This window comes from Passer montanus, unplaced genomic scaffold (genome assembly GCF_014805655.1).
Source record: "Passer montanus isolate IOZ18808 unplaced genomic scaffold, ASM1480565v1 scaffold2, whole genome shotgun sequence".
Classification (NCBI taxonomy): domain Eukaryota; kingdom Metazoa; phylum Chordata; class Aves; order Passeriformes; family Passeridae; genus Passer; species Passer montanus.
The window spans coordinates 21,747,104-21,761,916 of NW_024366591.1; the positions used below are offsets into that span (position 1 = coordinate 21,747,104).

The 14,813-nt window shown below is 41.5% G+C and overlaps 1 protein-coding gene across 1 annotated transcript in view; it reads right to left on the reverse strand.

Annotated features, from left to right (window-relative positions):
* Positions 1-10,293: 10,293 nt before the first annotated feature.
* The window catches only part of PPP1R14C (protein phosphatase 1 regulatory inhibitor subunit 14C), a 54,731-nt gene continuing 50,211 nt past the window's right edge, over positions 10,294-14,813 (reverse strand). The window contains exon 4 of the mRNA XM_039707551.1: positions 10,294-14,764. Within this exon, the coding sequence (XP_039563485.1) occupies positions 14,690-14,764 (75 nt within the window). The 3' untranslated portion in view covers positions 10,294-14,689. The remainder of the gene's footprint in view (positions 14,765-14,813) is intronic.

Below are 14,813 nucleotides of genomic sequence, written 5' to 3' on the forward strand. Positions count from 1 at the left end.
ATCTTCATATTTCTTCTCAGACACAGCTCTCCTTGCTTGACACAAGCTCTTGTTCATACAATTTTATTCCAGAGCGATCCAGTGTCCCACATTATCTTCCCTCCTGCTGTGGGGAGAGGCAAAGCTCAAGCGCAGTGTTTCCCTAGGACACATGTGCTCTCCCCTTTGTCCTCTGACCTAACCTCACCCCTGATCCTTACGGCTGGCAGCTGTCCTGGACAGCCTGTGTTTTGCAGTCCAGACCCAGGTGCAGAGATATCCTCAGTCCACCCACAGAGCCAACATTTTCTGACTCTGGTAGAGCTATTTCTGCCCCTTGGCTTCAGTGGACAGAGAGGAGATGCTCTAAACAGGGCTGTTCCTGCATCCAGGCCTCAGCTGGGTGTTGAGTTTGTTTTTTTTCCTCCTCTCCTGCAGAGACCCAAGGTCACTGTTTTACATTCCACAAAAGTCATTGGCCTTTCTTGGAAGATTGAGGTCAGTAAGTCATACCCACTCCTCCCACCCAGGTGCTGTAAAGCCACACAGACAGCTGCCCCTCACTGTTTCTGGATGCCACCAGCAACAGTGGGAGGGACACTGTGCCAAGCTCCTGTGGCAGCAGCCAGGAACACTAACATATCCAGCAAACTTGGAGACAAAGCCCCCTGCCCTGTACTTTCTGCATGATCTTGGGCAAGTCCAGTTGCTCCACAATGCCTACTGAGAACGGAGCTTTCCTGAATCTACTTAGTCTCACACTGGCCTATGAGATACCCTGAGAACATACAGAGCACCATGAATATTGATAAGATAAACACAAATTTGGAATAAGGAATCAAGAAAGCTGCCAGAGAATGTTTTCTATTTTCTTTGCCTGGGGGAAGCACGATTGCTATCCATTCGCTTTGGCAACATCCACCCACGCAGAAGGGAAAATAGAGGGAAGCTGGCAGAGCGAGAGCTCCAGCATAGGTCTACAAGGACATACCACAGCGAGACTTGCCCACAGCAGATGCATCTTTATAAAGGAAAGTGCCTGGTTCCCATTGTGGATGACCAAAAGATAGACCCAGGAGCTGCCAAGCAGCTGAACCCACAGGATCATCATTCTAAGAGCACCGTCCATTTAACTGAGCAGTCAGCCCCACAAAAATCCAGATCAGCCAGATGGTCTCTTGTCACTGTGCAGACCACTTGGTATGAAGCAAATGGCCTTTGCACGCTTGTCTTCGGAAATGTTGCCTAATTTGTTTTAACTGCTTAAAAATTGAGTGCATCCTCAACACTTTAGCTACTCCAGCTTCGTTCTGTTAGTACGTATTAAATATTTAAAAAGGTCTTACAAGGTACCTTCTAGCAGCAAGTTCAGCTGTTGCTGTGCTGCACATAAATAATTTAACCCCCTGTGGAGTTAAAATGAAGTCCAGAATGGTGCAGTGGTATAACCTTTATATTACACCTCTGTGTGCTGGCAGATGGGACACTACGGCAAGGGTCTTCAGAGGCTGCAGCAAGACTGCTCAACATACAAGGACTTCTCTGCTCCCGCCTCCTGCCCCTGAGACCCCAAAAATGAGCTGCCTCCTTTCTCCTTCCGTTCTCCCCCTTCCCTCTTTGCTCCACGCACCTGGGAAGGCTGCTTGTCACTACAGGAACATGGCAGAAGTCAGCAGTCCTGCCGCCCCCAGGTAAGGGATGCTTTATCACAGCACCAACAGGCTCACAGGCAAGGGATGTGCTGGAATCTCCCTGTGCATGGCAGGGGTAAGAAACAGCGTTACTGCAGAGGACAAGCTGTGCTTTGGCTTTCCACACTCTCATAGAAAAAGCAGTTTCTTTCAGAGGGACTCTCACAAATGTTTCGGCTTTTATTGCTAATAACAGCCTTGCCTGCTCCTCCAGCAGCTCTCCTCTCAGGGGCATCCTCACAGTGGTTGGTACATATCACCAACCTTTGCAAGGGAACCAGATTTCCCAGACAGCTTTGCCAGAAGAGCAGAGGCTCCACCAAGCCCCAGAGCAGAGCAAGACTCCCTGCGAGCCTCCACTGGAGACCTGGACAGGCATGCAAAAAGCAGCTTTGTACCTCGAATTATTTGACCCATCATCTTGCTTGAACATTTTCAACGGTGTTTTCACAGACAAGCTGACTAAGAAAGCATTGAGCCATCAAAGCAAAAAAATTAATGGAAGTAATTTTTTGTACCCACAATTAAGTTGAAGGGTGCTGGGATTCTGTAAATACAGCTCTGAGTATTTGAATAAGACAACAAACCTGAATTCTGTCAAATTCAAATTTCTGACTACAAGCTTATCTTTTTTCTTTTTTTCATGTGCAAATGCACAAGACCATAATGAGAAGGGAAGCAAACAAAAAGCAAGTAAATTAATACAGATTTAAATGCAAACACCAACTTTGCCTGAAGTAACCTGGCATTGGGAGGCACTGCTGGGTAACAGTGCTACAGAAAACACAGGCAGAAATTTAAAAATAGTAACATGGGAATTATTAGCACACCAGCTTGCTATTCCCCTTCAGCTCCGTAACTCGAGAGGGCTCTGCTTCTGTTAAGCAAAATGCAAGGCACGTCCCGTGGGCAGCATTAGCCTTGTGAGTACAGCACTTCCCACACTGTTAAAAATAACCTTTCTTGTCTCTATGCGCCGGACTTTGGGGTTGGTTTTGCTTTCTGCTTTACAATATCAACACAATTTTCAGGCAAGCTAAGAAAATCTACTTCATCAAGGTGAAAGTGAGGTGTCCTGTGATGTGAGTTAGGTGACTTAGATATCCTGTTTATAGGATGCAATTAATCAAGACAGTGCAGTGTTTTATGCCACCACAATGCTTGTGGCCTCAGTTGCATTTTTCCTGGCAACATCCCTGTGACGAAACCAGCCCTGAACCATTAGTGCAATGGGGGGTTGATGCACAGAAACAACTGTCATAAGGCCACACAGAAGATTGCTGGCACAAGAGCAAGCCTAAATTAGAGTTTGAGGAGTTATCCTTTATCAACTGCCTTTTTTTTTTTTCTTTTTTTGCAGCCCAAGCTCATTTGTATTGCGAGTTCCTCCCTGCCAAATGGGAAATCCCCAGAACACCACCCAGGTGCATCAGAGCAGTAATAGCTCAGGAGATCCCTGTAATTGCTCACAGGAGATGCTGTGCAGCTCCTTGGCTGTAAGCAGCAGCCCTGAGCTCGGACAGAGACCTGCACATCTTCCTCACAGTGTTGCACAGCCCTGAGATGTTACAGCAGAACAGAGCCTGGGAACAGGAGGGGGTGAGGCAGGAGACATTTCAGTCACCCTCCCCTGTGGGGAAAGAAGAGCTGCCAAAGCAGGAGGGGTCAGGGTGAGGGATGGCAAGGTCAGCCATTAGAGCCTGAAGATAAAGGGACACAGTGGAGTGTCCCACAGGGGCAAGCACAGCAAGGAGCAATCTGGCACTCTCCCTATAACAGGTCAGGAATATTTTATTTTACTTTTCTACTGAGCTGGAACAAGTCCTGGTCCAGAGCATGCTACCAACATCTGAAAGCAACTATGTCAAGGCAGCATTACCTAACCCCAGCAGCCAGTTAAACTAAAGAGCAATGCATGAATATAAAATCAGATAAAGCACTGAAGAAACCTCACACGTGCTCCTTCCTTCCCAGAGTATCTATAGGGTTTAAATAGTGCATTTGATTAATCCAGTTGTTTTCAGGCTGCTCACTAGGCTGGAAACCCTGCAGTCAGGCACCCAGGTCTCTTCTTACACACCAGCCGGGTCAGAAAGAGCTCCACAAGGATTTCTGCCATCTCCCAGCCAGGCAGAGGAGTGAGGCTACAAAACCAAGAGATAATGGCTTCATACACAAAACCCTTTAACAGCACTCAGGGTCCAACGTTTCTTATTTCATTCAAATCCATTAAAGCCAGCTCACACAGCAACTCATCTATTGCACTTGTCAGCAAACACTGTTTGAAGCTGACCTTCACTCAGACCACAGCATCCCAAGATCCAATTACAATTCTACTTCCTCCAAGCCCATCCTGAGCTCAGAAATTCGCCATTTGGCTTGAGGATTTCAAGCTCTGTTTGCTGACAGTGAATGTTGCACACCACAGCCTGACTTCATTCTTAGCCAGTTACCAGCAACTGCCTTTATTGGTTCATGGATTTATTCCCTTCCTTAGGCTGCTCCAGATGACCTTACTCTTCTCCACGCACCAGGAAGACCATCCTCTACAGCAAAAAATATTCATATGTCCTGAACTGAGGCGGGCAACCACACCAAAACACCTCTCCCCACTTCAAATAGCAGGAAGTGCTGCACACACACCAGGGACAAAGGAGGAAGCAGTGGTCAGTGTAAAACGAGTATTTTACATAATGCTACCTTCTGAATTTTTAAGAGTTCTTGGGGTAACAGAGGGTGGTTTGAGATGGTGGGTTTCTTTCAAATTTAACCCAAGATTTTTAGGGGGGGGGAAAGCCTTTGGCCTGCCCTGAAAATCAGATGCTATCATTATCCTATCAGCCTATGCCTTTTTCTTTCTCTCTTAATGGTGGGGAAAGCCTTTGGCCTGCCCTAAAAATCAGATGCTATCATTATCCTGTCAGCCTATCTCTTTTTCTTTCTCTCTTAATGCTGTAGCACCAAGCAGTCACAGACCTTCTTACCTAAGCATATGCTTTTCTCTCTTAATGCTGTAGCACCAAGCAGTCACAGACCTTCTTACTTAAGATTTGTTCATCCATCAACATTCCAAAGGTTTTCAAGAATGGCCAGCAAACTGGGAGACTCAAATTTATATCGCTCCAGGTGTGAAACACTGTGAAGAGCATTATTCTAAAAATAAAGGTCCATTTAAAGTGCCTCATGTGCAACACCAATAAATCAAGGCACTTCAGTCAGTAGTTATTATGAATGCCTCAGCCTTTGGCCTTAACCAGGTTGCAGCAGAATGAGCAGTGTGTGTTGCTAGTAAGAGAAAATCCTCAGTCTGCACAAGCTCCAAGCTTGACTATTTAGACTACGAGAACCTTGTATTTGCCCATAGAGCAAATCTCTAATGTTCTAGAAGGATAAAGACTATTTTCCCATTAATAATAAAAAATACCTTAATCCTATTTAAACTTTTGAAATATATCCAAACAACAACAGTGCCTCAGCAGGATTCCCACTTGTTACATCTGCCACAGCTCCTTCACAAGTGATCTTATACTACACAGTTCAATTTTTTCAGAGTTATTTTAAAAACACTACATTATTTATGATTCCTGCCAGTGAGTCATAACTGAGAGGTGATGGAGGATGGAAAAAGATAGAGAAATGTGAGCAAAGCTTCTCAGCACTAATTTGGGTGTTTACCTTAAGCAGTAAAACCTCATTAATCCTCAGAAATTAAAGAGGTCAGCGTGCTGTCTCTGATGTGCTCAGCCTAGACGGGGCCTTTCCTACCAGGAGGCAGGTCCAGCTGGAAGGGAAAGATGTTAGAAAGCCACTGAATCAGCCAAGAGAGTCCCTGCAGATTTGCCTCATTTTTCCAAGTCACTGCCAGCTTCCTGTAGTTTCCTCCTGAATGCTTTTGACATATCAGCTGCTGAAAGGACCAACTCCACTCCTTTAGAGAACTAGAAATCAGGGAATAAGGAAGGAAAAATACAGCTATACCATTAGATGTTGGTCCTGAGAAGAACTACCATTGAAGTTTGAGGGGCACTGGGATTTCCTTTCCTTCCTTCAAAGAGATTGATCGCAACCTGTTTTGACAATGCCATCTAATTAAATACAGAAGAGTTCACATGTTTGTTTTCCTAAGGGCAGCAGACTGTCTTACACAAAGCTTTTGGCACATTGACTGTCAAGAGCTCTGTGAGGAGGAGAGGAAGAGCTCCTTGCTCCTGACACTGCTGCTGACAGACCCACCTGACATCTGCAGGTGGGAGCATCACCTATGCCAGGCTTTCAGCCACGGCCTTGCTGACACCACTTTAGGTGTGAGCTTGTGAGAATCTGTGTGTTTTATCTGAGCCCCAGCTGAAGCCAGTCGGCAGGCTGTGCTCACTGGAGTCTTTCTTTTCCCTAAGAGGTGATGGATAGCACACTGTCATGATCCATGCAGGGATAATGCAAGCAGTAGGAATTAACATCCAGTTTCATGGCAGTGGGTTAATGCAAAATTACAATTTTACAATTGTCTTGTGGAAAACACTTCTCCAAGATCTGCAACACAGGAGACAGATGACAACATGGCAGACAGTAGGAGATTTTTAGGTTGGAACGGGATGGATGGGGCAGAAATCTCAGTCTTGACCAGGTCAGCAGGCACCAGAATAATAGATGAAGTAAATAACTAAATTCTGTTTAATTAATGCCAACAAATAAGGAGGAAAGTATTTTGTGGTCTTTAAATACAAGAGCTCAATCATTTGCTATGTCTAAGAGCTGGTTATCTGTTTCCCTCAGCACTACTGCATTCCCAGATCATCAGGGAAAGATCTGTGGATAACTGAACCCCACACTTAAATTTCTGTCATTTACAGAAAAAGGATATAATGAAAATGTTGTCATTTCAGTTTGCTCCCCCTATGGAGCTCCCTACAAACGTGGCATAGAAAGCTGTGTATCCATCTCCCAAATGCCATTACACAGCTCTGAAACCTTCTGCCAAGTTTTGAGCACCAGCTACCATTCATTTATTAGAGCTGTTTGCTCTCAGTAAGTGACCCTTTTAAAAATGAAGAGAACTCAAAAGACTTTTTTTATTTGCAGGGAGCCCAGCATTTGACAGCCTTCTTCTGTCCCCAAAGGGCAAAATTTGGAAGTATAATTGCTTGGGGTGTTAGCTAGGCTCCACTGCAACTCACTTTTAATCTAAACACATTAAAAATGAGCTTGCTTCTCTCTGTCCGTTCAACTATTTATACCAAAAAGAGAGAGCTGGTTGTTTCTAGTACTCACTGAAAAACTGCTTTTTTCCACCAAGGTCCCTGTATACTGCAGTAAAGCAGGGATGAAATGATATATAAAAGCCTCCATCACCAACCTACTTTAAAGGCAGGTTGCTTTCCAGCTAATGAAATGGGTAGCCTGCATTGAAATGGATAAAGAGTAAACCACATCTAATGCCAAGTAACAGCAGCATATTTTAATTTACCTAGCTTGTCTGCCTCATAGGGTTTTGTGCATGAGCAGGCCTGAGCTTCTACCAGCACAGGGAGAGCTCCATGGGCTACATGAGATGCATCCAAAAGGGCACTGTAGCAGATCAAGAGTGAGGTCAGCTCCAGCATGTACAGATGTTATTTCCCTATTGTCTCTGACTTTAATGCTTTTATCACAAGCCCAGCATCTTTCTGAGGATTTCTGTTCCTGGAGTTGGGAAAGGAAGTTTCAGTCCCCCATCAACAGTATGAACAAATTACAAGTGGTCCCTGAGAAAGCAACTCAAGAAACAATCAAAGCATTATAAAAGATTCAGGACTCCAGCCTCAGAGTGCCTGTTTTACTTGGCTTATAATTCCTGAGCATTTGAGACGAGCAAGGTTCAGACACTGAGGGAACTTTGAAAGAAGTGAAAGGGCAGCATATTCCATGCCTGCTGTTTGATCTGGGGTCCCTGCTCCCCTGCAGTTGCTCCACAATTTCTAATTAACAAGACTGAGTGCTTGCATACAAAGGACAGCCCCAAATTTTTTTTTTTTAAAAACCTCAAAAATTAGTTCCATCTGAGATTTTTGAACCAAATCCCGGAGTTTTAAGTGCTTTATTTTGGGTGCTTAAACGACTAAAATAAACACACTCTCCTAGGGAAGAGTCTGCTCGTGTGAGAAGGAGAAGATGTGAAATTCAGGAGTGGGCTGGGCACGATAACCTAACTCTCCAGCAAAGAGAACACAGCAATACGGTGGGTTAGTCTGATTTATTTGATCTCTCTTGAATTCCTGCCTAGTTATCTGTGCTGGTGCTGCAGATGTGGCATAATTTTACATACCTGAATTTCTGTTGCACAGGGCTGAGAGCAGAAGAGGAGGATTCTGAGGGAGGGTGAAAAGTTGTTAGAGGAGATACTAAATGCTACTATAAATAAAAACTGTAAGAAATACAAGTACTAAATTAATTAGGAAGCGGCTAACAAGATTAGAACTGAAAAAATCATGCTAATTTCAGGAAGCACTCTGGTTTTTCAGATTTCAAAAGTAACCAAGAGAGGAAAATGTTAAACAATTATCACTTCACTCAACCCAGACATTAAAGCATTAAATTTTGAGAAGCTGACATATTTTTAAACACATTGTCCTTGTGCCAAGCACAAAAACCCCAGCCTTAGACTGATTAAGTGCTGAGCTGAACATACAGCTTCATAGATGAAGAAATAATCAATACTTTAAGTATCAGCTCTTGGCCAAGGCACATCAGAGGACAAAAGAAAGAGCCAACACATGAGGTAAATTATTACAATTCTAAGGATTTATCATTATAAAACAAGCACTACTGATATATTGTTGATATGGAAACAGAAACACCTTTGAGACAACTCCAAAGAAAGGAGTCTTACAAACAAGTTATATCCTTTTTCCAATATCAGATCATTTTTTGCCTGGTTCTAAGTCTAAACCAGCACCAGAAAAATTCCCCAAAGGTGCTATAGTTGTTCTTATGACTATGAAACCTGTATTAAAAAGTTAACTGGAGTTTAGCATGCATAAATTAAATTAGTTCAGAAAAAAGAACATTGAACAGCTTCATTTTCTCTTAAAACCAGACACTGCCAGTTGGCAGCAGTGTATTTACAGCTATACCTATTTGAAAGGCAGGTTTTTTAGGTACCTACATCAGAGGAACAAAATTATTGGTATGTGTGGGCTGGTAACAAACTACTGCACCTTCCAAATGAAAACATGCTCTTTCCTAATTTAATGCCTGAAGAACTGCAGTATTCCTTAGTGGCAGTAACAACAGAGACTGTACACATCACAAGTGACTGCAAAATGGAAAAGGGTGATGACACATCCTACCCACACTGCCTGGAACACTGGCTTTAACAGCCCAAACACTGGATTCAGGATGCAGCAATTTAGCTGATCTGCAATCACAGAAATGTGCTCCTATCTGCAGTATTGTTCAAGGACCAGCACTCACCACCACAGAATCCCTGCCTGGACCAGCACAAAGCCCAGCAGAGCCCAAGAGAAGCAGGTTAGTCTCTCACAAACACTGAGCTCAGGAGACATGAATGTGGGTTTATTTTTCCTTTTGCTAAAGGACACAAGGAACGTGTCCATTTGGTGAGTTTTTGTGTCTGCCACCACTTAGCCCTTGTTTCATCATTTACACTACACCCCGAGGTTTCTAAACAAGAACATTCCTGTGGCATTGCAAATACATCTTCCAGATATTTGGGGGGGAAAAAAATAAAAACGACATTTATATTTCTTTCTCAGAACGTGTGAAACTGATTACTTCTAGGAGCCTTGTTCTCTTCCTATAGCCTGTGGCTGAGTTGCATGCACACACTGATAAAAACTTACTCAAGGAAATAAAGAAATAATGCAAAAAGTGAGTAAACTCCAGCAGTATGAGGCCATAAATCAGAAGACACTAAAATTTATGGCATCCTTTCTAGTCTTTTGGATTGACTTGGTACTGACAGCAGAAACACTGTGGCAGAAATAGCACCATTACACATTTCCATTTCCATATAGTAGTAAACGATCCCTAAGAGAAATAATTGAGCTGTTAAACTTGAAGGAACAGGGGAAAATAATGCAGACTGTTGCAAACACACCATGAGGTACAGGAGACAATGGGCACCAAAACTGACTTAGTAACTATTGCTTTGGCAGGCTTGAAATTAAGTCTGGAAAGACAGAGCAGAAAACATGCAGTTCATTGGGGACAGTGGCAGAATCTGGGTACAAAACTGTTGCAAGAGCCAAGCCTTGCTGACACTGATTGTAGGATCCTCCTTTAGGAAGGCAGAAAAACCTTTTGTACTCTCATCCCCTTTGCCCCTAGAAGGGGTGGTAAAACAAGTCTCTGTCCTTGAAGGGGATCAGCTGCTACATTTTTTGCCAAGTAATTATGGGCTTCAAGTCCAACCCAGTAATATACAGTTAGGCAGACCAAAACCTCTGCTAGGGGCTACCACAGGATATTTTTGATTTTGATCTTAGAAGGTAAAAAGTTTACCTAAAATACCAATTCAATAAGACCTCTGAGTTTACTACCAAACAAAACCTGTTAGCTGCACCTCCAAAACAATTTTCAGTCTTATACACATTTTTTAGGATAATTTTTAAAATAGCTTAGTTTCTTAAACAACTGATGCCAGTTTTTATTGGAAAACACAGAAGTCAGTAAACAGTTAAGTTCATAGTAAACTGTTAAGTTCATAGAATTTGGCCATTACTTCCACCAAAAAATACACAAAACGAATAAAACCCCATCAGCTCTAGGATAGATTATTACAAATGGCAATTTCAAAACTTCAGAAATACTCTATTTACACACTGATGACAGAATCTTCCAGAGGCAAAAATAAAATTTACTGCACTAAGCACTTGTCACATTTTTTCTTCTTCACTTCAATTTCTCTCCAGCTTTCAACAGTAACTTTAATTACATTCACAATTCCTATTTGCTTATTTCCAGAAAAAAAAAAAGTTGTACCATGAAATTCAAGTAAAAAGTAATGGAGTTATATATAAAATATGTAGCTAGTATTAGTAATCTGCATAAGCACGTCATTACATTGCCATAACACATAGAAATCAATTTCCTTTTAGTTTTTTCTGCTTTAACAAAAATCTAGAACCAACCAAGAAGCAAAACAAAACAAAAAACCCAAAACCAAAAACAATCACAGAAAAAACAACAAACAAAACCCAATGAAGCAGAAGTCTAGAGTTTTAAGGCCTTTGATTACCTTGACTGAAACTGAGTAACTCGTCCAATGACAACTTATCTAGAAAAGCATCCAGTTTCAATTTGGAGATACCAATAGTTGTCAATCTCACCTATTCCCACAGTAGCAAGCTCAAAGGGGTCATCACCATCAGGATGCTGTATCTTCTTCAACACATCAAGATTCCTTCCTTTATCTTCCAGGTATTTCTCCTCTTCACGGTTTTCTCCAATACACGAAAGCATTGACACCTCTCATTTTCTTTCCATACAGAAATATATGCAGTAACACAAGACTCTTCTGTTTTCCTAACAGGAAATTTTCTTAGTGATGTTTTTTCCTGAACTTCCCGACAGCCGCTTTCTTTTCTGGCTTCCTCCCTAAACCTCAACACCTTTTGAAAAGTATTGCATGTGGTTACTCAGTACCTGTATACAATCTGCAGTATACAATGACAAATCTTAGGCAGCCAGGAAGCAAATTTCCTTTTGTTACAGCACTTCAGAGTTTTCTGTTCAGCTGCTTGTTCAGAATAAGACCTGCATTTTCTTCTAGCTCCCACTCAAATAGGTCTTCTGTTGATGTGGCTGGCATTTTTTTTTTTACCCTGGAGCTGCATGTTTACATTAAGACTGTCTTGACTCTGAAAAGCCATTTAGAAATAAATTGCTGAGTAATTTCAATTTCACATATGCTATTTTACCTACCAGCATAAAGCACTAAAAATTCTTACTAAGACTCTGTGTCAAAGAGTTTCAAGTGCACAAACAGGGCAGATATTTTGCTCCTGCTTTTCTTAGCCATATTCTCTGATAATAGAGAACATCATTCTGCACGATGTTCCCTGCATGAATGGCAACTTCAGGAGCAAAACCCTGTTGGGGTTGGGGGGAAGGAACTAAAATAAGGCTGGCAGGCAAATGGTTCATGTCCTTTCTTCTGTACCACTGAATACACCACCCTGTCACTGCAGCCTCCTGAGGCACCCTAAGTATGATTACACAAGCACTTTGCTTTCCTTTCTAAGCCAGCTGTCAGGTCCTGCTGTAAAACATGCAAAAGCTAATTATGCCATGAAGCAGAGTCCAGAAACACATGCTCTTGAAGGCAATTTTTTAACACTGCAAAGGCACTTCAATTCCAAAACAAAAACCTCAGCTTCACTTTGTATTTATAAGAAGGAACTTCAGTTTCTTTCATTAGCCACTTAAAAAGCCCAGAGGAAGCTCTCATTGCAGCAACTTGGCCCTTCTCATGAAAGCTGTCCAGCCAAGACCATAAAGAGACTGGGCTGTAAGATTTCATTTCAAGTTGTTTCAGTAACTGTGCTATTTATATGCTCCTTGAATATTGCCCCAGAGCCAAGAACACCCACACAGTATAAAGACACAAAGCACAATTAAATTTTTAGTGAATGGGTCAATTGCCCCTCACTAACACCAAGGCCAAGAGTAGCTCCATTAAGTAAAAATTAGCAAGAATGAGACCCTGTAAGTCCCCAGGAAAATCAGGTCAGCTGCAAACAAAAGCTATTTACAGCTTGGTTTTACTCTCTTCTAAGACAGCAAAACCTGTGGTGCTGGAGGAAACTCTTCTCAGAAGTGACTTAGCCCATCTCCAGGAGACAACAAAACAGTAAGGACTGTCCCAGTCTTCACCATTTCTAAGTGTACCACCAAACCTCTTAGTTTTAGAAGGGGTACACTGCTACTTTCCACAGCTACTCAGTGCAAGATGAATAGGATAAAAGACACAAATATGTCATGAGTACAGTTGGGTGGGCAGCTTTTAGTCAAAAAACATGAAATAAAAAATATTTGTGGATAGTATTTTTTGTTGTAGGTAATGAGAGAACTGGTACAGTTGCCATTAATTGACATCTGATTTGACACAGCATTATTATAAAGGAAAAAAAGGTTATAATTGAAATTGTCAGTGAAGTCACAAAATGCATCTGTGAATGGGAAAATTGTTAGAACCCTTATTGTTCAAAGTGTGGATTGTTTCAGACTCCATCTCAAAACTCTGAACATGAGAATTTCCACCAATTCTAAACCAGAGATAAATTGCAACCTCAGCAAGATACCAGATTTAAATTTAAAGTGCTGCAGGTGAGACTTTTCTCAGGGATACTGGAATTTCTTGAGGATCCAAAAAGGTGCCTAAAGGAAGAAAGGTAGATCTGAAAGATCCCCTTCTGCCACACCTTCACTAGGAAACTGAGAGCTACCCAGTGTAAGCCTTCCCCTACAGTCCGTCTTTGGTGGACAAAAAGAAATCTGCATTTATCAGCATTTATCTGAAAGAATTTCCAAGCTTTGTTTCCTTACCCTTTTTTAAATTCCCTAGGGCACAGGGAAGAAAGGCCTCATCTGGAGAAGACTTTCAAAAGCGAAACTGTGCACCAGGTTACAGGAGTGTGAGAGATACCGAGTACATTAAAAGCCATTCGGGTCAATACAGCTGAGTTCCCATGTACTTACCACCTTACAGGCTTCTCTTTTTGACAAGCAATTCCATTTACAAACCTACTCAGCAACAGTAGTCTTGTAAAGTGTACATGTAACAAGTCACAAGTTCCATTTATTTGAGTAAATATCTGGTAAATAAAATCATCAGTAAACATTACAAAATTAAATACATTAAAAAAGCTTGCCAGTATACATAAAATTCACAAACATGTACTTCTTTTGAAAAATAAAATATGTTCAGAGCACCCTTGATATAAAATGCCTGACTAATGTCACCTACCAGTGAATGGTAGCTTATCAAACATTCTAGTTAGGACATTTTCCAGAAGGGAGCAGGGATGTCCGCCCTTGCTCTTACAAGTAAGAGAGCCCAAGTTAAGAAGTCTCCCACTTCTCAGGGCAGAGCCATAAACAAAGGCTGTATTACTTTTTGCCTACCTTTATAGGAGAGGAATCTGCATTTGATTAAGACCACATCATTAAATGCAATACAGTACTTGTAATTCATTTTGGTATCACTGCCTTTCCTCCAGCATGAACCAGCTTTTAAATGCTCATGGACATTTCTCTAGATATCACTCCAGACCCATATTCAGTACAGGTTAGCACAGCTCCAAGACACCATGAGGTGGAGAGGAAGTGATCCTGGCAAAGCATCAAAGTCAATCAAATAACTTTTAAGTGTAGAAATTAAGCCCTTAAAATTCCCAATTTTCATATGCTGTAGTCTAGACAAGGAGATATGATGAGATTCTTCACTGGGCTGCTTTAAGGGTATTTAGAAAAATGGCAGCATTTGTTTTAGTAATCTAAATTGGTACCTTTTGATAGCAAATTTTCAATAACCACCATTTAAATAATTTACTATGACAAACTTCTCCTTCCATCCATGTGAAACAGTATTCACAACCCACTTTAAAATTTATGTACAGACAAGCACAAGAAACTTGACATCCATGAGTTAAATGTACAACCAACTTAAGAAACGTTATCCAACTAGTTGCAAGGAGAAGTCTCCTAGCTCTGTAAATTTACAAGATCTTCTGGTTCACCCCATAGGCTTGCTGCCCCTCATCTCTAACTCTTGGATTCTTCACTTGCTTCAGTAATCCTCAGGTGAAAGTTGAGCAGCATCCAAATTGTTGATATTTTTGATAAAAAATAATTGACACTTAAAAAAGAACCCTTAAAACACACCAAAAAAATTCCTTGAGTCAAAACTGAATAAAATCAAAAAAGTTGTGGAGAAAGACAATTATTTTAATAAAGGTCTTGTATTCAAAGTCCCATTTCCCTTGCCATGTCTTTTACAGAGTGCTATTACTTTGAGTTATTTATATACTCTTCTTTTGAGGGGGACTGAGTTTCCTCATTCCTCTTATCCGAGTTAGCAGCTCTTTGATAAATTCCTAGGAAAAAAACAGAAAATATGAGCAATTTTAATGATCCCATAATACT